Genomic DNA, 27,182 nt, shown 5'->3' on the forward strand with positions numbered 1-27,182 from the left:
AATGCATTTACAATGCTTTTTAGAACAAGTTAAAACATAAATAATTGGGTTCAAAGTTCAGTAGAAGTCATGAACTTTTTATTCAATATGATTTTGGGCGGTGTCGATTTTTTTGTAGACGGCCGTTTTAACACTTGGCAATTGCATTTTCGAAAAAGTAGCGAACCGTATAACCGTTGAAAATCGGTACGTGCATTAACACTATTGTTTTTAAATGAGCACTTAATATCTAAATGAGGGAAGTACTACATGTGCAATAACATGTGACCTTCAATTCCATTTACTGACGGCGATTATGCACTTACGTGGCGGCTAGTATGCAATTGCACTACTGTTGGGTAGAAAACAGCCTCCGACACAAAAACGTGAATGGCATCGACCATCATTATGTATTAATAATCCACTGCCCGGAAGAGCCTACTTAATAAATTAAAGTTAAATTGGAAAAAAAAAAAAAGAAAAAAAAGAACAAGCATACTGTTCACATTTGATCTCATTTGTATTCATATGGGCACTATTTGCGCCCCCTTGCTTGCTGATTAGTTTTTGTATTCCTTTGAAGCGGAATTCATTGAAGGTTTAATGAAAAATGGAGCCAAGAAACTGGCTTGTTCCTTCAATTTCACATTTCGTTATATTGATGATGTTCTGTCACTGAAAATCCTCAGTTCAGTAGTTATTTACATGCTATTTATCATAATGATTTTCAAATTAAGGATACTACAGACACACTGAATTCTGCTTCATATCTTGAATTTGACATCAGTGGAAAACTGCATACTAGGCTGTGTGACAAGCGTAACGATTTTAATTTTGCTATTGTGAAATTTCCATATATCGATAGCAACATTCCTACATCACCAGCTTATAGAGTTTATATTTCACGGCTTGTGAGTTACTCGAGAGCATGTTTTAGGTATTCAGATTTCTGGCCAAATCTCGGCTATTGACTGCTCTAAGTTGATAAGCCAAGGGTTTCTGATTCCTCGACTTAAACGTGCATTTAAGAAGTTTTTTTTTTGTCACATCACGATTTGGTGGCTTTCTATGGAATTTCTGTCTGTAACATGATTGCAGATTTGTTTGTTGACAGATTATGTGGTCGTGTTTGTGTTTGTCCTTGTGACTTTGTGTGGTTGGTTGTCCAGTAAACTAGATTTGACATTTCCCCCTGACATGACTATGAAACATCACGGCGGGTGTAGCATGTCAGCAGCGGATGCTTACACTTCACGTGCATCTTGTATGAGACCCTTGTTTGTGGGGGTTTGTGATTCCATCATTTTTTTTTCTAGACTACTGATATTTGGAGAATGGCTTCTTGGTACTACTAGAATTAATGTATGCAAACTGAACACCATGGGTGTATGAGCTTTATAATAACAACCTTATATATATATATGATATCAATCACCAATATACAAACAATACATACAGAAAATTGCAGGTGGTAAACTGTGAAACTATACACTACATGATAGCATTAACCTTGACATATGATTTTTCTGCGTTTTGTAATAAATCCCCATTTGTGCGTGTTATACGCTTCACAATCCGTTCTTTACGTTTAATAGGTTCGTGAATAGATTCCAATATGTTAAAAGCAGCATACCAAGGTCGGAAACGAACACCAATGCACCGTTACCAGGATATCACAGTTACCATTTCCTTAAGACAGTAATTTATTATTAGAAATAAAGCAGCGTTGCGTTTCTATTTATTTGCCAGGTTGTTTGCGGAATGGGCTGTTTGTGGCAGTGTAATATCGTTAATCGCCCTCGCCGCGACGGGAAACATTAATCTATGGTATTCAACAGGTTGTTTTCAATATTGCAAGGTTTGCCGTTACCAATGCCCTTCTATGTAATATACGAGATCATTTCGCATTTCATATCACACGGCAATGTGATTTAACCTTTGATATTCTCGTTTTTTACGAGCGATTGTAAACATTCGTGCTTCTTTAGAATGAATTTACACAGATACTCGTTATCACCATACCTTCCTTTATGAAGCGGCGTTCTAAAAAAAATGAATGTACACAATACAGAAACTCGCATTCATATTTATACTTAAATTACTGAACGCTTGTAAAGTATATTAATTATTAGTGTATCTTTATAATTATTATAGAATGTGCATTAATAATACAAAATACGCATTTTGTTTTGAAAATATTTTATGTAATTCTAAATTTTCATTCTAACTTTAAATTATATACAGGACACCTTTTCCTGGGTATTGTGATTACCATTGAATCTAGTTCAAGTTCTGAAATATTAAAGCACTGACACGAATCTGTAGTTGACAGAAACATGATAACGGTGTGCAATAAAACAATATCGTAATTTTCACCTAATGCCATTTGCGTGTGTACATTTTGATGTTTCAGAATTACGTTGGATAATGTTTCCTGTTGATGCTTCAAAGGATTGGTGAGAGGTTTTCCGTGGATCATACAGAACGGGAATGCAACTTTAAACGTCCGGTTTGCCAGTTTCTTGCAGTTTTGAAGTCACAACCCAGAACACAGATTCCCACATACAAAATGTATTGTAATAACAAACCCCTACGTGGCTGAATTACACTCAGTCTTAGATGTCTAGGTGTACACCTGTATTGTATTACACGACATGTACTCTGTCAGTGTACGTGATGTATCATGCAATTAACACAGCAAACATTGATTACTTTGCGTCACACATCGAAAATATTCTGAAAAGATCCATTATTCTCCCGCGCTACTAAGTTATTTGAGTTACACATGTCGAGAACATGTGATCTTTCCATATGAATAATTGACCACGTTAAAACATATTCAGCACCAAAACCAGTAGGTTATTAGTGAAAAAAAATGTAACATACACTGCAGTAATGTTGAAGGATGGTGCGGTTGCATGCTGGGGAATTCATTGTATAACTGTCTTAAAACCTATCTAGTTCTTCTCGATCAATGAGAACGCTCTATTACAGGACTTGTATAACTAAATATTTTGTTAATATCATGTTTTAGGGTCAGACTCATGTCCTTAATATGGTCACAGACGAATAAAATACAATATGTGTGAGTTCTCATTAATTTGCCTGTCAAGAGTTACAAACCACTGGGGCGTTAGGACTTACAGACTGACCTTTCATCCCAAATTACGTCATTGGTCATTCGAATCATGAATATTCACAGGTTGACTGTTATCGCATAATTTTAGTATGCATATTTAATGAGAAAAGTGATAGTCCATTCAGAAATGTACAACACTCGTACGTGTACTGCATTCACTCATTATGCAATTTTATAATGCTTTGAGAGCATGAACCGTTTGGGGAGTTGCCCCTTCTTCTACAACGGAATTCGTTTAGGGATTTCTGCAGGAAGCACTAAAAGCCTTAAAATGTATTATCCCGAAATTTATATTCGTACATGGATTTTAAGTCGAATACAACTCGGCTCATCCTAAAACGTGTCTCACTTATCTAGTTAATGCGTTCATCTGCTCTTGTATCATACCTCCTTTTTTTCTTGTTTTTATATATATAAAAAAATAATTTTGCAATTATTTATCCGCAAAAAAAATCGTCACACATACATATATGATACATATTGTATTATTATGTAGCCCATCAAACGAACTTTTCTAATTTCGAAAAAATATTCTTTTTTTGAAATAACGACTTTTATCTGATAATGAATCTCCTTCAGCTCGCGAATGTCACATTGGTAAAGGATACATGTGTGTCATAATGACACGTTGTGTAAATATAAATGCTTAGAGCTTTGTAGACAACTTTTCGCTCTCGCATTTAACAGTTCTGAACGATGATCGAGAATTCACTGACTGAGAATATCTCACATTTTTTTTCTATCAGTTCTTTTGAGAAAAAGCATTTTACTGTGTACTAGCGGTAGCCTCACAATTCATATCATTTATGATCCACCAGTCTTCCACTGATTATAATGGCAATAATTACAACCCTTATAGTCCGCGGTAGTTAGAGTAATGCTCTTAGACAAGGGATGAGTGTGTTCGTTTAGTTCAAGTATATTTCCGGCGACGAATGTATGTGTTTCCGTCAAAAAATACATACTTATTTATAGATCACAGAATGTGTGTGGTACGCAGACATATATGTATTTGTTTAAAACGCTATTAAAATCTTGAAAACGCTCTTGAAAATGAGATAATTGCCCATCGGACATGACCTTCTTCCTGCACTTGATAAAAACTTAGAACGCTGGTCTGTCTGTGCGAACATTGGCAATTTAAATGGTTAGTACATTTAGTACGTAAACACTCAACATTCCTAATTATAATTGAATACATCTCAGCGGATCTTGGCAACTGTACGTGTTACCGTCTTTCAACTATGCACTAACATTAATTAGCTAGTTTAGATATCGATCGTCACAACTTTGTTTGATCTTCTACTCGATTGAGCAGCATTGCCTGTGAAATGATAGGATTTTTATGTCGAGAAGGCGTCACCAACTCAATCGTACTTAATATTATATTATAGACTTAATTAGGAACACATGGCTAAAAGGACCCTACACGCAAACGAAACACGCATTGAATACGTGATCACTAAACGAACCGTTTATGCTGCATTGCAAACCTTAGTTGAGATTGCGTAACGTGGCAAGATTTTAAATCGCAATATGTATTAAAAATTGTGATTTTTATATGTGGTCAAAATTTTAAATGGACCGACACTTATTACAAGAATTGTACGTTTGTCTCCATAATAGTAGACCTGAAACACACGCAAAAGTTACCAAAACTAAAAACTGACCTTAAAAGTTTGCAACTTATTTCCATCAATAACATCACGTAATTTGTTCATTACGTAATATTGAACGCATAATTTGAATACGCTACTTTGCATTGATGGTCCAAGCGATTATGAGGTTAAAAATAGTTCTATCTAGAACTCAATACTATTGTACACTCAAACTTGCGCAACTACTTAACCGATTTCGTCGACGTTTGTGATGAGAACCAGACAATAATCTGTTTTCACACAGAGACTAAAACGAATGTACAAAAGTAAATCGGTGCTACAGCATATATGTACAATTAATGGTAAGTTATAAGAGGACAACAATGAAATTCAATAACTCATTATCTGATCCTGTTCCAAAACTGTGCCAATGGAAAAACATTGTTAGAAATATGTCCAAATGAGATAATAATATTCAAAGCTTAACTTTGCTTTATACAATCAATCGTGATTTATTTTTGTAATTATGTATTTACTTACGTTGTTATGCCTAATCGGTGGTTTTATTGTAAACTACGTCTACAATTTTTATAAAAAAAGAATGTATGTTCTTATTATATTCCACCGCGTCGCGTTCGCTATGGGTCCAATGATATGGTGAACAACGCATGTAAAATACAATGTTTGTTTACATGCAATATAGGGGCAATTGTGCTGCCTTGAACAATTTGCATAATGATTAAGACCCCTAAGTCGCATAAAATAAGTAATAGCATGCTGCCAGTACAATCCTCACCGCTTTGAAACTACATTGCGTGACAGTAAGACAGGCACCGCATTGTCGACACCATATGGCGTATTCGAATGTGCGCACTCAAGCAAAGAGATACGTAGATATCCTATTGAGCCGAGCTGTTGAAACACTCGATGGCACTCCAAACTCTCCCGTGGGAATAGCAGTTAATGGAGATTTCTGATGTGTGTGCCGAAGACCATTATGAGAGTTTTTCAAATAGCGCTGAACAAGTCGTTTTATTTTTTTAAATAATAAATCTATTAACAACCAACACTGTATTTTACAATTCGTTTGTTTGTGGCTCTTTAGACTGGTTCATTCGGAACGAACAATTCATGCACTCTGCGTGGGTAAATTGTCATCATACTGTATCTAAACATGCATGTATAAAAATGCCGTGAGGTGAACAAAAACCATGACACAATTGGAACACGACTACACGCTGTAGCAAGCTGTAGCAAAATGGGTGTCCTTAAACTTATGAAACAACTTTATTGGTTATGAATTGGACATTAAATGAAGATGAATTTATTTTTACTGTGATGTTTGTTAGAATATGATTATTTGAGTCTAAATCTGTGACAGTACAATTAGTTTCATATGTTTTTCAGGATTGGATAGAATTACAATTCGGAATTTTAGAGTAATTTCAATGACGTACATGCTTAAAATGAATCACGTTTCAACTCGTCACGTCCAAATACGCGCTACGCGACGATTTCTACGGTCAAAACTCGGATGCGTTCTATGAACAAACATATCTCAAGCCAAATTGATAGTCGCATGACTTCTGTATCCCGTCTTTCCTAGACATCGTGAATGTGACGGTTGACACTTGTCAAAGAGACACGAAATCCAAGTTATCGGTTACAACATCTACATTATTGATTGATTGGACATCTGGAGTCACCGTTCTTTAATGCACATATAGCCAGTGAATACGAATTCATTATACAATGCCTAGTACACGCATTATTGTACTATTGGTATTACACATACATTTTCAAATATATTTTGACACAATATGGGAGTTCTGCTTCTGTACTAATGTGTCAATCTACATCAAAACATCAACTGCGTTGAAGTGACAACATAATAGTAAATTATTATAACTGCAATATGCTAATAATCAATAAGGACCAGCCTCGGAGCGCCATATTGAATTATAAGCCCTGGAGAGCACACTACCTCGCATATAATAAATTCCGTTCTGATTGGTCATTTTCATGCAAATTTAATATATTACCTTGGCTATAATTTGATGTGTTCATACTAAAATATGAATGTTACTGCTATGGTTTTTTGGAGGATAAAAACATTTTATTAATAGATTTACACCTAACTTATCAACATATTTATCAATAACATTGTATTTTGACCAAGGCATAAGTACATACATAGGCCGAGTTGTGTTGCATTTAAATACTTGTGTTGGGAAGATAATATCAAGATAAATTCAATTTTTGTGAAACAATTACCAAATTATATACTAATTATATGCTAATTATATTACTATATCATTTTATCGGAAACATATTTTTTGACGTGATTATGACTGTTGTAAACGTTAGCTGGCTTTTAAACCGTTATACCTTGGTCACAAATGTGCCTAGTCAAAAATTATACATATTACAACGTGCACTACAACACTGAGAATACGAGTGTAGGGAGAAATCCTTGATAAAGTTGTTATTAGAAGAAGAGCTGTAGAAATGGAGTTCCCCGGCGTTTTCTTAATGATTCACTTCAAATTTTATTTAGATGTCGAGCAAACGTCATCTTTTTCTGCACACTAACATATCAAACATTATTCGGGTCGAGTTGCGTTCTATATGTATATAATCATGCAGTATATAAGCATCAGACGACACGTATATATCCGCCCGTTTTTCCGTAGTCGCCGACACGGTGCCGACACTGCGACATGGAAAACGATGAAACTTGAATGCCCCACGGCATTTCAAGATCTATTGATGATCTATTGATGAAGAAAATTTGATGATTTTTGTACATGGCATATTGATGTTGTTCATTTAATCGGAAATGCGTTACTATAATATAGTGGCAAATGGCATTGAAATACATACGTGTAACCAAGACTCTGGCATTCACGCGAGCAACTAGTTACGTAATAACAGTTGACACACGTTCTGTCTAGACGGCATACACTGAGGTGAGTGCACTGTACCGTAAGACGTACTGTACATCAATTCAATTCATGATCATTTAAGTGTAGGCGTCGTTCAGTTACTTATTTGCTTTCATGTTCTGCGGTTTCTTTTCAGGCGAATTTAAGTCCCATTTTTATTTGGCAATTCACTATATAGTTCGTAATAAGAACAGTTAATATAGGAATATAAATGAGAGAGTGCTCGTTTTCGCGATTAAAAAAATATTGCTGTTTATTCGATGGGGCCACTAATTGAATTATGTCTCGTAGATGGTAATTCAAAATAAATATGACTAGCAATTCCAATATGAGAGCATGTATTCGAAGTGACTTTAAATACATTTAGGAATTCTAACGTGTCCTTTCCCACTTCGATTCTCTGAGATTAATATACATATAGTGCACTAACATGTTTTTTTAATGAATGGATTGCATGTCGCGTGTTAAATAATACGAACTGTTCATATGTTTATATATGTTTATAGCGCCTTTTCAATCTTGACTACGCCTAACTCTTGTTACAGTACATACGTAAAACTTAATCCGACTACCCACAACGTTTTGCGTATCTCCATGTGCATAATTGATAGAAATGCGACCACCCTGTATATTTTCATTGTGCTGTTTGTCCGAGTTGCATTTAGTTAATTAATTAATATTCTCCAAAAGATGATAATGACGGTTCGGGAATCGTATAATTCTGTTTCTAGTTGCGCTATGTCTGTATGACCAACGTTTTTGTATTAAACACAGAGGTTTGTTTATATTTGGTTATGAGCCATTTTGTGCTGACATGAACCTTATGGGTGGTTGAGTGTCTCTTATACGCAGTTTTGTTTGTTTCACCGCTACAATGTCGCCAAATAAACAGCAAAATCGATCGAAGATGTCCAGAAAAGCGGACAATTATATAAGAGCATACCCACTATTGATGGCTTTTCGTATAATTATGTGCGTCATTTGTTGACATGAAAGTGCTACATTCATCGAACTCCATGCCTTGCGGGTCGCATGCACGTGTACAACGCGTGTAAAATACATTGTTCGATTACAAGAAATTTACATATGATTTCAACAAGAATGACACCCACTTCCAGATATGAACGATATGAAAGATATGAAAGATTGCCATTCTTACATCACTGTTTTCTCGAACCCAGTGTGAAACGCGACACAATGCTTTTAATGAACTATAGTACTGAAATCGCCACTGTCGAAATAACTGAACTGAACTGCCGATGAATCAAATATAACACTCCAATTACAGTTGTAGTAAATGTATTTACAACTAGATAGCATTCGCAGGAAATGCCAACCAGCGCTAGATTACTTCTACATTCATACCAACATTAACTAGCTATGTAATGTGATTTTCATAGAAAACCCGTGTACCAAGTTTGAAGTTCCTACCTATCACCCTTTGTCGCCCAACACTGAAACACACACTGTGACCATGTTCTTTAACCATTTGTTCCTAAAATGCGTCAACTTGGGTGTTGTAAGTGAAATACATTTACCATGTCTTAAGGCCCTGGCTGTTCCCCCTGTAGTTATATCAACGCATATTGTGACACAGGGAATATGTGTATCAATTTTAATGGCACTGGCTATTTTTCTCATGTAGGTATATTACAAAGTACGAATACACATTAACATACTGTGCCCTTGACCTTTTGTCCTGAAATGTGTCGTGCCCTGTGGCTTGCACGAGGAACACGTGTTTCAAGTTTGAAGCTCCTAGCGATTACACCTATTAGTTCAATACTGAGCAAATATATATCAATAATGAGACTTTGAACTTTTGACCCGAAAATGCGCCCAGGTGCTGTGAGTCGCACGAGGAGTACGTTTGTCTTGTCTGAAGGCCTTGTAGTTATATGCAAATCATACATTAACTGGTACTGTAAACCTTTCTCACAGGGAACATGTGGAGCAGTTCTGATAGCACTGGTTATTTTTTTTCTATGAAGTTATGTTTTATAGCATAAAAACACATGCTACGACCTTGAAATTTAATCTTTGACCTTTTCTCCCCAACAAGTTTTATGCGTCGTGTGGGGTACATGTGTGTCAAGTTTGAAGTCTGTGCTTATTTTCCCCTTCGATGTGCTATGCCAATCCGATTATCGGATTTTCATTACCGTGTCGTATAATCTTTGATTGAGTAATGTATTTCACGCGTTTCTACACGTCAAATACAGAACATACATGCGTAGTCAGATGGTGATTTTGAGAAATAAAAAAATAATAATCATTATTATATGAATTGTATTGATTGCTCACAAATTTTAATAGTAACGACATTTAAACGAGTTCTCCAACTTTTTGTATTGACCACATTATAACATAACGTAAATTTTCGCGAGTCTGCTGATGCCGTGGTTGACGATGTTAGCATAACTTTACTTTGGTGAATAATTGTGAGAGAAGAAATATATAAATGGCGACAAAAATGAAACCCAAAAAAGTGAAACCACTGTACCGATAGTCATAGACATGCACGTGAGATGACGTTGAAATGAAATATTTATGCAACAAAAACAATGGAAAAATGTGTATGATGAATGCGAAGTGCATATGAAGTTGTGGGTAAATTTGGCAATCAGTTAACGCTGCGACCGAGTCCCTTATATGAAGGTAAAAGCCCAGACGTGGAAATAATAAACTTGCACAAGCGACGATACAACACATATGAAAGGATCCACAGATAAGTGTGTGAAAACCACGACTTAATCGCCGTAAAGTAGAACCTGTCCGACGATCCACAGACATAAAGAAATACTATTACACATATTTATAACCTGGATTAGACATGGGTAAAAATAACCCATGACTTAAAAGTAGGTGTACTGTTTCAAAGTAGATTTCACCTCTTGCATTAACGTGTGAAAACTTAAACAGTTATTGTATAAATTAATTGAATTGATCGTATTATAGTTCAATGTTATGCGACAGAGCATTCTACGTATGAATGTATGCGGCATTCACAGTTAACAAAAAACACTGCGTGAACGCATTAGTTAATCCACAATTCTATCGGCAAATACAATACATATGAATATATCGAATCGCGAATTCGTGAATCTGATAATCTGTCATTGTATTATATTACTGGCTGCACCTGACCGCACATTCACTCACTTATTAAGAGTTTATCGCTATCCATAGACATAATATATTAATAACAAATACCTCTTTATATTACTCAGTTACTAAGTTACAAAATGAATGTATGACCACCATTTTGGATGCGTTAGTTTCACCTCGGTAAGGTATGCGACATTATACAAATGTTCACGCCAACAGAGTTGGGCATACAGTTTTAGAGACCTTCAGACAATGAGCTCTTCGGGTCTCTAAAACTGTATGTCCACCGCTGTTAGGGTGAACATTTGTAAATTCGTAGACAAGGGCAAGGTGTAAACCGTAATAAGCTATTTTATTCGTCCGTAATTTGTACAAAGATTTTATTTTTTGTAAGCGTATAAAGCATTTTCCGAATTAAATGTCGTAATTCGTACGCAATTTCCAATTTTGATTCTTAAACACAAATTATCAAAAATATTATAAACATGTAAAATGTAATTAAGCGTTTGTTTATCTGTAAAGTGTAAAAAGATTTTTTTTTTTAAATAGAGCTTTCATTCTATTTCCTGAAAAAACGTAAATTAATCTTACCCTTCTCTTATTATACCGAATAAATCTTAAAACAATAATCATGGCTCTCTTTCAGGTCAAGCTCACTGAGCTGAATGCATGTGTGCATATTACACATATACAAGTTGGAAGACTTTTTCACTTTCGTGGTTGTTTTTTGATAAACATAATATCAGCAGATTCAGCCTGGCGAAGAATTAATTTTGACAAACATACCCGGCGCCACGCTGTGCTCAGCTATACGCCACACTGCGTTCCAGTACTTATTAGAACATAGAAACGAGGTGCACACGGCGCTGAACAGTGCTTGAGTATTGGTTTATGTCAACACCATTCTCTTTCAACAAATACACTGTACATAATATATCGATATACTTTACTTTCAAAACACACAAAATACGTAACAAAATCAAACAAAGCCGTGTCGTCAAACGGCAAAGTCCACGACTCTCAGATTCTTTAGATAGACAAACCGCGTACGTAGATTGAATGTCTCATAGCGAGTAGGCTAAGTTTGCTGGCGAATCTCACGACAGGAGCGACTGGAAATCACATGAAATCGCTACAAAATCCTAGTTTCCTTCCAATGAGACAGTCAAATAGTGAACGCAAACATGACAAACTAAATTTCATGAATATTGCCTCGTATCGTGTTCCTTTGACAAGTTATTGGCGTAAATCAGGTAAATTCGGGAGGAAAATACCCGGATGAGTGGGGGGGGGGGGGTATACGAATATATCAGCAGGTCGGCACAGAATATGTTTATTTGTATAATGCGTGAATCTGGTTGGTTCTCGTGGTCATGAAAGGCAGACATATCCCTATTACTACGACCCATGCATCGTTCGTAACAATTACAAAGTACAAATGTTATCGCGGATAGTGATAACACGCGTGAAGAACCACGTGGAAATTGCGGGATATCTCTTTGACAAGAGATACCTACAAGAGTCGCTGTATGTGCATAATTTAGTAAGTAGTGCGCGGCTAATTATAATTTTAAAGAAATAGCGTCCTTTTTATTAAATATTTGAATCAGGCTGAGTGATAATACCAGTATGACATTTCTCATAAGGTCAATCAACTTGCAAAGGACAATCTAATTTAATACGTTCATTGAGTGTATGCTACGTTAGACAGAGTGAATATAATGTAATATATTATATAATATATTTATATTAACTATGCACTTTTACCAAGCAACGGATGTGTTAAATAATATCTTCTAGCGAGTCACCCATTTTGTGAATGTACCTTTTAGACATAACAAGAATATTTTTTCTAATATTTTTTTTTTGCAGACGACAGCTTCATGCACCGTTGTATCTCGTAATTATTTTTTGTGTGCGAATTACAAAGCCTGGGACTATAGTAAAATAAAAACATGACATATCTATGCATTATCTAGGATTGACCCACTCAAAGTAAAACCACGTGTATGCGGGGTTTGATCAAGAGAAATGAGTAATTGTCAGTGACTATGGCGTCCGCAGTTAGTCACACCGCACATATGGCGTACGGGTCGATCGTATTTGTGTGTGTGTGTATTCAGGCTCAAATAGCGGATTGTACTCACGGTCCGACGACCATGATAAAGTGAAGTATGGATTTGTGTGAAGACGTAACTTCTCGAACCTGTATATCACTAATTACATCGGTAGTTTAGTAATTGTTGTAACAATACGCGCGTATATACCAGAAATACACGATACATTTATCTGAATTATAATACAAATATAACTATTATTTTATTAAAACCAGGTTTTATTTTGAAGGAACTAGAAGAATTACATGTGCGGACTCTTCAACAATTCGCATAAACTCGCCAAGGTTAATTTCATTAAGCAACATCGTCCCTACGCGAATTCCAAAGAGAGCACCCTGACAACGCGAATGTATTTCGACTGCATCCGTCCTCAGCTCACGAAGTCGAGAGGAAACGTACGTCACCGTCACCCGCATAGTGAATAAACAATTAATCGCTGCGTGGATTGCCTAATTCGTATCTTATTGCCAATTATGTTGACCAAATTGAACAAGACGACTAAAAAACCTTATCAAAGTAGTCAGAACCGCCAGTGTGAGTCGAGATGTCATCCTGTTGTCTCAATCACAAGTGACTATTCGCTGTTCAGACCTGTTTCCCCGGGAGCCGCCCGGAAATGTCATAATCACCGACAAGAAATACTCGTTTTCGAATTTCACTTGAAATGTCAAAGGGTCGCTGGGAGTTAAAATGTTTTATTTAGTAATCATTTATGGGCTGTTTTCTTCATTTTATAAACCTGCTTGATGCATATATTAGAGGCTGACGACCTTCATGACATCCGATAAGTTACATTTTAACAGGATACGTCGAAGTGAAATACGGTATACCTTCAAGGCACTGTTTTCTTTTCGTTCGGAGCACCTAATTGACTGGGGCTAGCTTAAACGCTAAATGTACTGCTATGCATAAGATGCTCTAGGTAGTAATGCGCGGATAGATATTTGTCAGTGTTGAGTTGTCACGTCGATTTCAGTGAGAATGTACCACCAGTAACTGAACTGCCTGTCTATTATGTATTTCACAGACAAGCATACGTATATGTGTTACAATATGAATGAATTTATCGGTGTAAATGTAACGTAAGAAAGAAATATAAATTTTATGTTAGAATGCTACTCTGCTGCTAAAAAAACGTTACTGTCATATTGTTCATACTATGTAGAGAAAATTGAGTCATCATTGGTTCAATAGTGAAAAAAAAATGAAATCAATCATCCATTTTAAAATCAGAACATGAAGAAATTGACAAGACGTATGTAAAACGTATGATATGCGATCAGTCATTGTATGTCAGTGACATGGCTCTAAAACAGCATTTGTAAAAAAAAAAACATTATGGATCCGTTATATAAATGTTCAATTATGACGGACAATAGCTGTTCGTGAGATCTTGATATGACAGAAATATTTAATTTTGATAACTTCTCAACACTTAAGGCATGTCAGAGTTACATTTTTAGAATGCACATTCATTAAAACAAACTTATCGACCATTTTGTATGCGATCTGAAAAAAACAAACAAAATGATATGCATCGAGGTCACGTATTGTCAAATGTGTAAAATCAATTCTTACAAGACCAAGATTCCGTTAATTTAATAATCTGTTAACATCAAAATGCCTGTCATTCGATCAGCTTGAAAATGATAGTTAAACAAATGAACATGAATATGTGCAAAAAGATGTATGACGTGTAAAGAAAGTTTAAACATAATCAGTCAGGGCATATGAGAGAGTCAGCGGCGGAACAAAATTTATTTAAAACGGAATGATCATCAGTTATTTTTAATCTGAAAACAAAAATGACGTTCATCAAGGATCCATAATGTCCAATGTATGTATACATATTACACAACCGAGATCTGGTTCCCGAATGGCAGAAATTCTTAATTTTAAATCGAATCAGATCATGAAACGAAAGAACGTGCTTATATATAGGATATATTATTTGTGTGTCAAAATTCGAATGTGTTCGACCGAGGCTTGTCCGAGATACAGATCTGAACGAACGAACGAACGCACAGACGGACGGACGGACGGACGCGAGCAAGATGATCCACCAATAAGCTTCGTTCACGGACGGTTTCCGAACAGAGACTAATAAGTGGTCTGCGTACACTATTCTGTTTAACACTCAGCGAAAAGAGTCGGTTTTGTTGGTGTCATGGCATTTTACCATGCATTGTTTCTTATGCCATGGACATATCTCAATATGTCAATACTTTGTTCGGAGTTAATGAATCAGATATACGTTGTGCCAAGAAGTATATTTTAAGACAAAACATTATCGTTATTATCTAAGGCTGTTTTTATATTTATATACAATCAGTATATGCCTAACATATGTATGTATGTGACATGGGATTTGTAATCGTGATTTGCTGCGAGCTGGAACTTATGCATGTTTGCTTGCACGTGCATATAGTTATTTACTCAAACGACACTGACTGACAGATTTGTCAGGAGGGCAAACTTAACTGAGTAGGTTTACATCGAATATGAATACATTGCTTGTTATGTATTTTATATTGCACGCTGTTTGAAATGTCCGAGATTAGCTTGTATCTATTCTTACCAGTCACTGCAGGGCCGTGCTAATCACATGCCATTTTAAGCCATTCCTCCGGGACACTCGGCGTAGCGCAGTGGGAATGGCGAAACAGTTCAAATTGCGTGTTGCAATTTCTGTAAATTCGTTTGTAATTATATTATTACCGATTGTCCACGTGGCACCTTGCGGCAACATTTTGATTATAAGATAACGTGGAGCACTGAAATAATTGATGCATCACCCAGTTCTGTGTATATTTGTGAAACCCGTTCTAGATAACAGTGAATTGTGATATTGTGACGGTCTAATATATAAATTTCTCTGATTGCTTTTATGATTTGAACATTAGATGGGAGAGCCTTTTGGCGAGCACACAGTTACTTGTAATTATAATTGTTTTGACTTTTCTTAGATCCACACTCCGGGTAATGCTAAGTGCAGAACGCCCGACAGCCCCGGTACGTGCACGCACGCATAACGCTACACTGGGACACGCGGACGCCACGTGAACATGCTTAGCCAATCATGGAATAATATAAGCATTTTAAAACCATGATAGCATGACTAAATACAATAAGATAAATATGCGACTTGAATTCCTTTTTCTTTAAATTTATTGTTCAAAAACGCCTTTGTTCTTATTGTCATATTGTCGATATACTCACATTGTTTACTAACGTGAGGTTGGTAGTTGGCTTTCATATATACAAATGGACTATAACATATGCAAATATGAATAACTTGACAAATAATGTTGCATTTAAATATGTGCAAAATTGGTACATCACATGTTTACGCATGATAACATATTCTTAAATGTAATCCGTTTAATTGATCTTAAACAGAGAAAACGGTCAATATAATTATATATAATTTTCTTGAAACCTATCTGTAGCTGTATAAACGGGTCAAGAAATTGGACAAGGACATTTTGCCTTTATTTTACCGCAACAACATAAGCGTCCGAATACGGGAACCAGTTCGACAACGGTACCGTGCGTCTCCGTAGCAATCGCCATTTCCTTATTCGACAGCATACATACGCTCTTAGAGTAAATAATTCCGAATAACAGGATTGACGCCAAGTTAATGAGTAGCAATCCATGCAACTATTTAGAATCCATTTGTAATATTGAATACTATACTATTGAATACACTTTCACTAACGCTTATTATTGACGTTACTAATAACATTGACATCCACGTTTCTCCGATTAAAACACCAAAAGAATCCATTGAATATGTAAAATTGAGCATAGAACATTATCTAAATGATAAAACCGTGAATTTAAAACCCATTGAATATGCCTGAAATGCTAAATCAGGAAAATTTAAACCCAGTTAAAATTAGTCATTTTACAGTAATCGCATATAAGGTGTTGAATTTATTTGAATTTCTTGTTAAACACCGATTTGCATATTTGCTATTTTTTACCAGAGTTGTCGCATAATATTTCACCAGCTTGTATACTTATAATGAAGAATATATGCGACTATGTAAATCACTGTGCCGTATCAAAATTTACATTTTAAAATTGAGCAGGTAGTTTCAATTCATGTTTGACTGTGTTACACAAACAACAGAATATTCAAATTAGAATAGTGTATAGTTCTTAAAATACAACAGAGTGAGATTTGATCGAACAGTGCATCCCAAAATACAAAAAAAAAATCACGTAAAAGATTCAAGTTCCAACATTTTTACAATGACATATATAGATAATTTTAAGTTGATTATGCAAACCGCTCAGAGATGTCTGAAGATTTCGATTTAAAAATAAATTAATAGAATTGTGTTTAATAGTACACATTACAAACACTACTTATCATGACAAAACCTCCTGATCAAGACAACGTCTAGAAAAACTAATTATATAGTCCGACAGTTTATATTTACATAATAACTAACTCGGTTATTGAAATGTGTATCGTTTAATTTCAGGATTGCATATAGTTTTTACTGAAATAACATTTACATTGCACACGCAGCATGTATGTATGCGAAGCTTGTAAGGTCGGGGAACATAGTGAATATTTGGGTATCTGGCGTACGTCATTCTCGACGTGGTCAACAGTTATCCGATAATACTATCTTTAACAAGAGCAAAATCTGTGGCAGGAAATCGATAAAATGCATTCCCAAAATACATATAGTCGGTTTCAGATTTCCATTACCAATTACACAAGGTACCAGGAACAATTATAAGTCGAACTATATTCATTGCCGTTGCTTTACGTGACTTCGCATTTAATGCATATTCATCGCATTGGCTGCCAATAGCATATGCTTGCCGGCAAAGGCAGCTCATCGATCAGTGACGTCATTATGCCACTTATTTATAATGTATGATTACTGAAAATGAATTTGTCAGTGCGGTCTGGCGATAAGACACAGAGATTTCAGAAATAGCTCAAAGCAAGCAATGCGTTTTCAACATTTTTCTTTGCCAGTGCCTGGTTTTGCCGGCGCCTCTAGGGGTTGTGAAATGTATCTTTCGTTTTGCGGAATGATTTGTATTCTCATGTTTATCATCCACGTCGACTAAGACGTCATTTGTGACGTCATTTGGAATACATATACAAAATAAACTTTTTTTTTTCTAATACATCAGTCCCTATGGCTATGACTAGATAATCTTTACAGAGCTTCTTTGCACATCGCCTATTTTTGAGTTGAGCGATTGAATTCAAAATTAATGCGGATGAAACAAAAAAAATAGCTTGTAATATCGTGTAATTAGACAATGAAATACATAAAACAGGAATGGACACCCGAGCTTATTTGCATAACCACTTTTCATCATCATTGGCATGTATTGTCACCTCACAAAAAAAACTGTTCGATATAAACTAAACATTCATGATCAATGGTATATCGCATTATATTGGAAAGCAAGGATATATTCATCATTTTTAGTATTCTATTTATTATTCCAATTTTGGTTTAAATATACTTATTTATAGAGCAAAGAGCGGATTACCCAGCAGCATAATTTGTCATCTAGTTGTTTTATGTAAGTATGTATAAGTACACAGGCAGTGATTTAACAGTGAATGGAATCTCGTATTTAAGACTATTCAGAGATATTGCTTGTGAACACAATTTAAGTAACATTTGTTGACAGATTTAGGTACCTTTTCTCTGGCTGAAATTTTGCTCAAAAATATTGGCAATTGGGAATTATTCTATAGAAAACATATTTTGCATTAACAGAGATTTACATCGCTTCCGATTTGAAACCATTGGGCCAGTTATGCATCTAAATCTGTGAGTACTCAGGCATTTTTATATGAACAAATTCAAATACTTTGTCAATCAATCGATATATCAGAAAGGTGAAAATTGAAGATTGAGACACGGGCATGTTATGTCATATGTAATGTTAGTAGTCCCTCTACCCAACTGTATTAGTCTTCTTTTGACAAAACATTTTTGTGATATTGATATCAGCTTTTAATTTCGTTTAAAGAAAAAACAAAAGACCAAATCGAGTTTTGAATAATAATATTAATTCAACCATGAGACAGTGACTCGACCTGACAATGGCAAAAAAATCTTTAAAAAATTATTCTCATTATGACAACCGGGTTTATATTTCTCCTGATGCTGGATCGATTGATTCATGTTCAAAAGACAGCTCCTTGTAAAAATCATGAAACCTCATCAGTAATTTTTGGAGTTGTCTGACAATCATTGAAGCACTATCGTTTCTATGGTGAAAAGAGACATACCTCTCCACAAATATGATCAGTTGTTAAACGTTTAAAAATTAAAGTTGTTTTTGAGTTTAAAGAATCATTCATAAAAAAACAGCTGTTTACATGGCAGCCACACCAGATCTGTTCCAATATTTACTCTATTGCCACTACATGAAGATGAAGACATTAAGAAAGAGGTATTAGCAAGAATAAGTACCCTGCAGTTTGAGTTCTTTTCTAAAATAATGCTCCATTCGTTTCCGCCATCGCGTGCATTGGTTCCCTGATATATGTTATTTGTAACAACAGACGTGATTGGTTTTACATGGCGGCCAATTGGAACGATCGCATTAGAAACAATTACAAGCAAACAAACATTCACTTAAAGCGGTTGAGTCCGTTGTGTCGTCACCGGAAGCGCTGTCCCAGCACAAACCTGTGTCATATGACGCCTTACTAGCCGATTTTAGCTAAAATTCCGCTCCGCCGCCTCTTTACAACAGTGTTTATACGCGGAACTTTATATTGCTTTTTACAATTTGGGTTGCCTTTGAATCACATATTTTAGTGAAATATTGTTTATAGAGTTGAATATTATTGTCATACATAATTCAATCTTTGAAATAACACAAACTAACACATAATAACGATAATCAAATTTGTGTTTGAAGTTCGAAAGTAGTTGCGTTATTTCCGGTTTCAACTAGTTCGAAAATAGAACGTCCTTGAGCGCAATAAAATCACGCGTAGAACTCCATCCGAACCAGACTCTAGCAGCGTAAACTTATTGCAATTTGCGCGATTTGGGCCCAGTTTGTTCTTACAAGTTTTCTAAGTTTCATTTATCATTATTTAGTAAACAGGTCTCTGAAACGATTTAATATATCCGTAAAATACGTGTCAATCGACGATTGACTTCGAAACGTTCGAAATTTCGAACAAACTCCCGGCACACCTAGCGCGATATGCGTCAGATCGGTGTAGAAGACGCCGAACTGCAGCGTCAATGGGTTGAGTCGTCACCCACGCACGCGTCACATGGCCATAGCGTGTCATTGTTTACAGACAAGCGTTCACCCATGAGCCTTTACGTTTTTAGCGTGTGTTGTTATCGTCGCTTGGGACCCAATTCCCGCGCGTGCGCAGGTAACGATCCTCCCGCTTTAAAAACCGCCAAGATTCGAACTTACGCACACGTTGTAACGGCTCACAACAGCGGGCGAGCAGGCTAACCATTCGACCATGCTAACTGGCAAGTCAGTTCTAAATGGCTTGTTGTGAACACGGCCACACAGTGACTATATGGAAATACACAAACCGAATCTCGGTCACACAAACAATGTATATAATTTTAACTAGTATATAAACAATCTGGTATCCATAATCCACGATTCAATATGAACCACACCACAACTTTATGATTATCCTCGGGTACAAACACTGCCCAATCACTTGAAGAAACTATATTTTATCGCTCTTGCTCAACTGAAAAGGTAATGTGTCAAAGTACAGCGTTTTGAGTTCAAACTCAAATATTGTGGTTTTGGTTATTCTTGTTGGTATTATTCTTTGTGATAATGTTGGTAAATTTTTTAACAAAATTGGTATTTTCCGACTTCATCTTGATATTTTCTTGAAGAAATTCCAAATTCAAAACGTTATAAATAAACTATGCACGAGGGCGAGCCCTTCACACAGGGACTAATTGTTTGAATATTGATGTGAACTCTGTTTTCATGGAAAGTCTATTTGAAGTCATTATTATGGAGCATATGCAGAAGCATTCGCACGAATGTGATTGTGAGAAAATAAAATATGTCAGCGAGGCGTTGTACAGCCCACTGCTCATCTAAAGACATCAGTGTTTTGATGTACGTAAAGTCAGCTTTAAATTTCCTTTTTCATATCTGTTCTTTTGAAAATACATTACGGGAACTTGAACGTTTTACAATGAAGCATGACACATCGCCGATATATCAGTATTACGCTCTTCATACAATACAATAGACCATTTTCGGTTCACTGAGAGAATCACGCGTTATGCGTGAAATCGAACGTAAAAACAGGACAAACAAAGGTCATAGCGTCGTAGTGGCGTCAAACATCGCGTGGGATTCAACAAACGCGAAAGTATTTCGGGGACATTTCCATGCTTAATAATGTGCTGTCCACATTTGATGATAGGCAATTTCGATTAAGTAAGGGTATTTGGAAGCAATATTCCCCCGTCGAAGATCGGCCGGTCGGTGTGAGCTACGAAATAAAGAAATTCGAGTTGAAAATCAAATCGTTCGATTTTTACAGCAGACGTTCGACGCGCGTCTTTCATGCATCTCGCGAGATCTCGCAAATGTACGGAAAATCACCTATTCAGTGTGACTAGTATGAGAGCAATCATTAAGAATGGTGCATTGGGAAACATCGTTGATTATAAGTAATTAAACGAGGATTTTACGGTTATCGCGTGTACCACAAGAATTGTTTTCAGGAAAACACCGAAACATAATTATTCCTGTAGAACTTAATTTTGGGATAATATTTATTTATATTTTCTGTTTTTGTCTTAAAGCTGGGGATGCGCATGCGCCAGATGGCCATAGCTCGTCATTGTTTACAAACAAGCGTTTACCCATGAGCCTTTGCGTTTTTAGCGTGTGTTGTTATCGTCGCTTGGGACTCAAATCCCGCACGTGCGCAGGTGACGACCCTCCCCCTTTAACTTGAATACTGTAAAATGACTAATTTTCACTGGGTTTAAATTTCATTGATTTACCATTTCAGGCATATTCAGTGGGTTTTAAATTCATGCTTTCGTCATTTAGATGTGTTCTATGCTAAATTTTACATATTCACTGGGTTTTAATTTATCGCATTTTCCAGTCAGCGAAATAAGCTAAATTAAAACCCAGTGAATAATTACCCCCTTTACAGTATGTAGAAACATAACGTTTCCCAGCAACTGGGAATCGCGTAATGTACGATTCGGAAGTGTGTGGACGTAATTTTTTTTACACTTACGCCGTGTTGTGAATATATTTTAATTCTAAAGATATTGTCAAAACTGCGCATGAATTTTCCTTCTTAGGACGATGAAGAAAAATGCGAGGTAATGCGACAGTGACGGAAACGGGAGTTTATTAAATTTGAATGTTTGACATTAAACTGCCAACAACGATTCTCGGATATCGTCATATGACCATTAAAATATTCATATCTGTGGTTTAAAATATGCAGGGCGTGTGATAGTATTTCACCACATGAACAGAGCTCAACTTATATAGTTCTATAAATAATGTATTATTATTAAACTTATTTTCACTTATAATACGTATAGCCCGACAACAACGTACAGTCTCGCGATAGTCACGTGCTACTGTTGTACAGCCTGTGATAACATTACATTTTCTGTAGTATTATTGTGCATTGAGTACTGTCACTAATCAATGTATGAATAATCTACTTCCGGGGAATTAGAAACTGCAATCCTGATACTGCGTATTTTATAACACATGAACATTCAATAGTTTGCATTTGAAAGGAATTTCTTTGGAGCAATTTGAAACGCAATTAAGGTTGAACCAAGTACTAAAGGAAAGTGGTGGGCACTAAGTGATTTTTGTTATCATATTAAACAGAGAACGATTTCAACAACTACCGAAGTCTTTAGAGATATCCTTCACCCTCGACTTCTTGTCTGCCTGGAACTTGTTTAATGGATTCACGATTTATTTCGTGTATAGTCGGCAGATGTCCCAAATTGATCGCTTTTTGATAGGCGTTCGGATACGCCGGCTTCATGTAATTTCGTTCGCAAATGGTTCATAATTAGGATTACCAGTTTGCGTGCAATATAGACTTGCGCAAATCGACTTTAATTGTTTCACTTTAATATACACGACAGGCTGCGAACGAGGCTAGATCAAAAAAGAGGATTTAATTAGACACTCGGACACAAATACCACGCGACACCGAAACCCTCAAATATATAAATCAACGTTTCCGGGTTGCGGTTTGCTATCTAATTTAAGATTTTGATACTTTGTAGAGCACTACACAAGTTGCCTTCTGGTACACAGTTTGCTTTGACTCCTGTCAGGTCATAGGTCACACAGAAGGTTGTTTTTCAAGACAAAACGAACGCGACATATAATCTCACGTCAGCTATGGAAATCGTCGGTACTAGCAATGTTACTAAAATATCGCGAGAGTTGATAGTTTCTGTAATTTGACGTTTAACCCATGATTTCCAGGATTAAAAAAAATGATTTTTGGGAATCAATCAATCAATTATTTGTGATTGAAAATTCAAGGGCCCTCCGAGATTGTACAATCTGATAACCGCACTGATAGCGAATTCCATGCAGTAGTGAAACTCGAATTACATCCTCCATCGCCAAATAGCGGTATCATATTATTAACAGGCCAGTTGCCATAGGAGCGTGTCAGTGTTTACTAGAACACAATGTGAACAGTTCGTTACTATGGTGACACATGGAGGCGTCACCGTATAATGCAATTCAACAATGAAAATAACAGTGAGATATGAACGTCAAAACGTGTCAATTCACCTATTTTGATATAAACACATTCCAAAATTCATACCACCTCTACGTATTTACGTTTATTTGTGTACGTGCATCTGTGGAGCTGCTTGCCTTATGTTTCCGAATGTGAACATCATTATTAACCTCTGCCAATATGGCGTCGCCAGTACAAACATTACTTCAAGCAATAACGTCAAATGTATAATAAGCTACGTATTTAGGCAAATGAATGCGACCATAAATTGAAAACGAATACGATAATAAATAATTAAGCGAGCTGTGTTCTAATATGAACAAGTAAATGGTGCGGGACGAGTCAGTGAATGTCTGTTTTGATGACAAGTTATGTTGATGGATGTTCAAAATCAAACACTTACCTGTCTACCAACGTGCTCATGTCCATCCATGTCAACTCGTATGCCTTGAACGATGAGATAGAGGACGGACGTAAACGTTCCTGCTGGAATAGCCCATATCAGAGACAACGGCAACATAGTGTATGTGGCAAAGACTGTGAACAGGGCATACAAGATCCCTTCGGATAGCGAAGGTTCGAGGGTATGATCCAACCCGTGCGTCAAAGCAAGGACAGACTGCAGCGTCAACAAACACCAGGTGGCTATGCCGGCCCATTGGAGGAACTGGCTAACGAAACGTTTCCACTGTACAAGGAGGCATATTGTCAAACTACAAAGCACAAATACCGCGTATAGTACAATTTGTCCAACGTCCAACTTGCTGGAGCCCAGGGTTAGAAACAGCACAAGCATAATTACTTTACGTAAAAAGTCGACACTGTTGAGGAAAACCAGCGACTTCTGTCGCTGACGGAGAAAGTAACGCTGGTACAGACTCTCAATTTCTTTGCTTTTGAAAGACTTTCTGAGGGTTGGCACAATAACACCACGGTAAACACAACCTACATCAACAAAATCTTCCCCTTCACGACTCAATTTCTCTACTGGATCATCAACTCTCGCGCTCTCTTCATCCTCGGATATTTTCCGCGATTTAGGTGTTTCTTTGTTTTTGAAACTACCAGTTCGGTGTGAGATTTCTTTGTTTAACTCCTGGATATAGTCATCGGTGACAGCAATTTTACGGCCATTGAGCCCACCTTCTAATGCTCGCTTAGTTTCAAGTTGTAATCGTTTAACAGCATTTTGCCAGAGTAATCGCTTCGGCCTGAATTCGCTGGCCGTAGAACCCGGGCTGCCGATTTCAAATATGGCCGAAGGTGTTTGTTCGGCCGGTACAGGTGTCCCCGGTAAGTTCATCTCCATCGTACTCTGGCCATTTTGCTCGTTTGTGTTTTCACCACGAGATCTGCGTCCGTCATGATTGTCCATATCATTTACACTTTGCTTATCCGAGTCAGTTAATAGTTCCTCGCTAGATGGGGGCACATCTACACTGTTGTTCAAAAGCTGTTTCAATGCGTCTTCGCTGCTACTCGAAATGTAACCAACTTCGCTACTTTCGTGAACTGAAAGGGTGTGATAACTGTTATTGAGCCCCTGGCGTGACCCGCCCACGTCGCCGCGTATGTTTCCCGGTTCGGGGGTACCGCAAAGTCCTGCCCCCACGCGATCCTCGGAGAAAAACGACTTCAAAGGACTACTAGTTACCGAGTCAACTTGACTTCGCGATTGCACGTCGTCGCAAAATGGGTCTTCAATTGGTAGGTCGACCTTGTTAAAAAGAAAATTTCCTGAATTGTCTGCGCAGAGAGCAACATTATTATTAATCGATGAAGCATCATGTTCATTGTCGTCGTAGTCTGTGCTACACTTGCGTTCTCTGCCGTTACCATCCTGTAAGTGGTCTGCTGGAGAAGCGACCATGTACCCGACGCCTTCCAATGTCCACGCGTTTGTTTTAGGTCTAAATTGATGGTCTGCGCTTTTTAGGTCGGTGTGGTGAGCTTCTCTGTGTTCAACGAATCGCACATCATCACCCTCCTCATCGTCATCACCTGTATTCCAAACTAAAGACGATACACTGTCCGATACACTGGCTCTGTGCGAGAAAGTCTCACTCGGCACCGGTCGTTGTGACGAGCCAATTAACAGCTCGTTACCATGGGAACTCGATCCGGTTGATACTTTATCACTCATGGCGCTGTTCAAACATATGACTGTGAAAAGAGAGAGAGAAAAAAACACAAGTGTTAAAGTGATGGAAAAATTCTTCGAGTGATAAATTCCAAAAAAAAAGTTTGATTTGGCTAGTAAATAGTACAGTATAAATGCATTTCCTCACAGTTTCACGCGCTAATGAAATAAAAGTATTTCCCTGTAACTGTGGCGTCGTAGAAAGGCAGCACATTTACTGCCATTGATAGCATATAAACATTACTATACAGTGACTTCCTGGACGGTGTATACGTATGATATGACATGGCTATTCTTCGGCATGTATGACTTTCACTTCTGATAAATAGAGCGATCAATCGTAACGAAAATATACACCTTTCCCTGTGCTAGAAAAAAAAGGTCTCACCGAGAACGATTTCCACTTTCCCGGAGTCACGTCAGAAATGTGAGCCCGTAATGGAGAAACATTCCCAACACGTTTGAATCGTTGTAGACTAATAGAGCATGTACCCGTGTTCGTATCAGCAATCATACACGATTGCGTAATGCCACGTTTTCTAGTTATCGGGAATGAATCCGACGTGGTTGCCATGGTAATGGAAAATGTTCAAATCGAGCATTGGCGTCATCATTTAAATTTTCATATCATATACGCGATTGTTCGAAGATCGTTCATGCGCAAGCGATTTGTAAAATTCCTGTCATTATATCTAAATCACGCATGTTTTTATGACGTCATGTTATCTGCTCGTGCAGATTAGACTCACATATCTTGTACTCCCGCTTCGATCCCATGGCAACAGGTTTAAATGTGCCTGCGGTATTTGATTGGTTGGGTTTAGTCACGATGAACGTGCATATCCGTATTTCATTTATTTGTGTCGTTTCAACAGATTTCATCCGCTTCGTTAGTTCATGGTTAGAAAACGTATGTCCAAATGTAGTGATTTATATGAAATATTGTTGACTCTAGAGGGTGCACTACACGGTTACATCGATTGATAATAATTTATGTCGCTTTTTGCTTTTTAAAAAGTATCTTTAAAATATATATAATCAATAATTCTTTATTAATCTACCTGGGTTAAGATTTTTATCCAACTGGATCGTGTACAAACGACGTAAATTTCAATCCAGGAAGTGTATACAGAATATTGTTACTAGTTGCGCTGTAACACGGATACCAAATAATGAGTAATACAACAACATTGATTTTGTTAGTATTTTAGTTAGACGTCACTAATATGGTTGATCGTAAACTAAACTTGATCTTCTAGTATATATTCGTTACATAAAATGAAAAACCGAAAAGTGAATGTTTGGATTTCTTCCAACTGATCTGTATTCCCTTTGGGCTTTTTTTTTTTCGACGAACGAAAACCAGTAAAACGACGTTTCTCATT

At 36.7% G+C, this 27,182-nt stretch overlaps 1 protein-coding gene across 1 annotated transcript in view; it reads right to left on the bottom strand.

Moving 5' to 3' along the window:
* LOC100370378 (adenylate cyclase type 8-like) overlaps positions 1 to 27,182 on the bottom strand; it is a 139,434-nt gene that overhangs the window by 24,989 nt on the left and 87,263 nt on the right. The window contains exon 3 of the mRNA XM_085507528.1: positions 24,061 to 25,820. Coding sequence (XP_085363654.1) covers positions 24,061 to 25,820 — 1,760 coding nt within the window. The remainder of the gene's footprint in view (positions 1 to 24,060; positions 25,821 to 27,182) is intronic.

This window comes from Saccoglossus kowalevskii, chromosome 14 (assembly GCF_978046115.1).
Source record: "Saccoglossus kowalevskii chromosome 14, keSacKowa6.1, whole genome shotgun sequence".
Classification (NCBI taxonomy): Eukaryota; Metazoa; Hemichordata; class Enteropneusta; family Harrimaniidae; genus Saccoglossus; species Saccoglossus kowalevskii.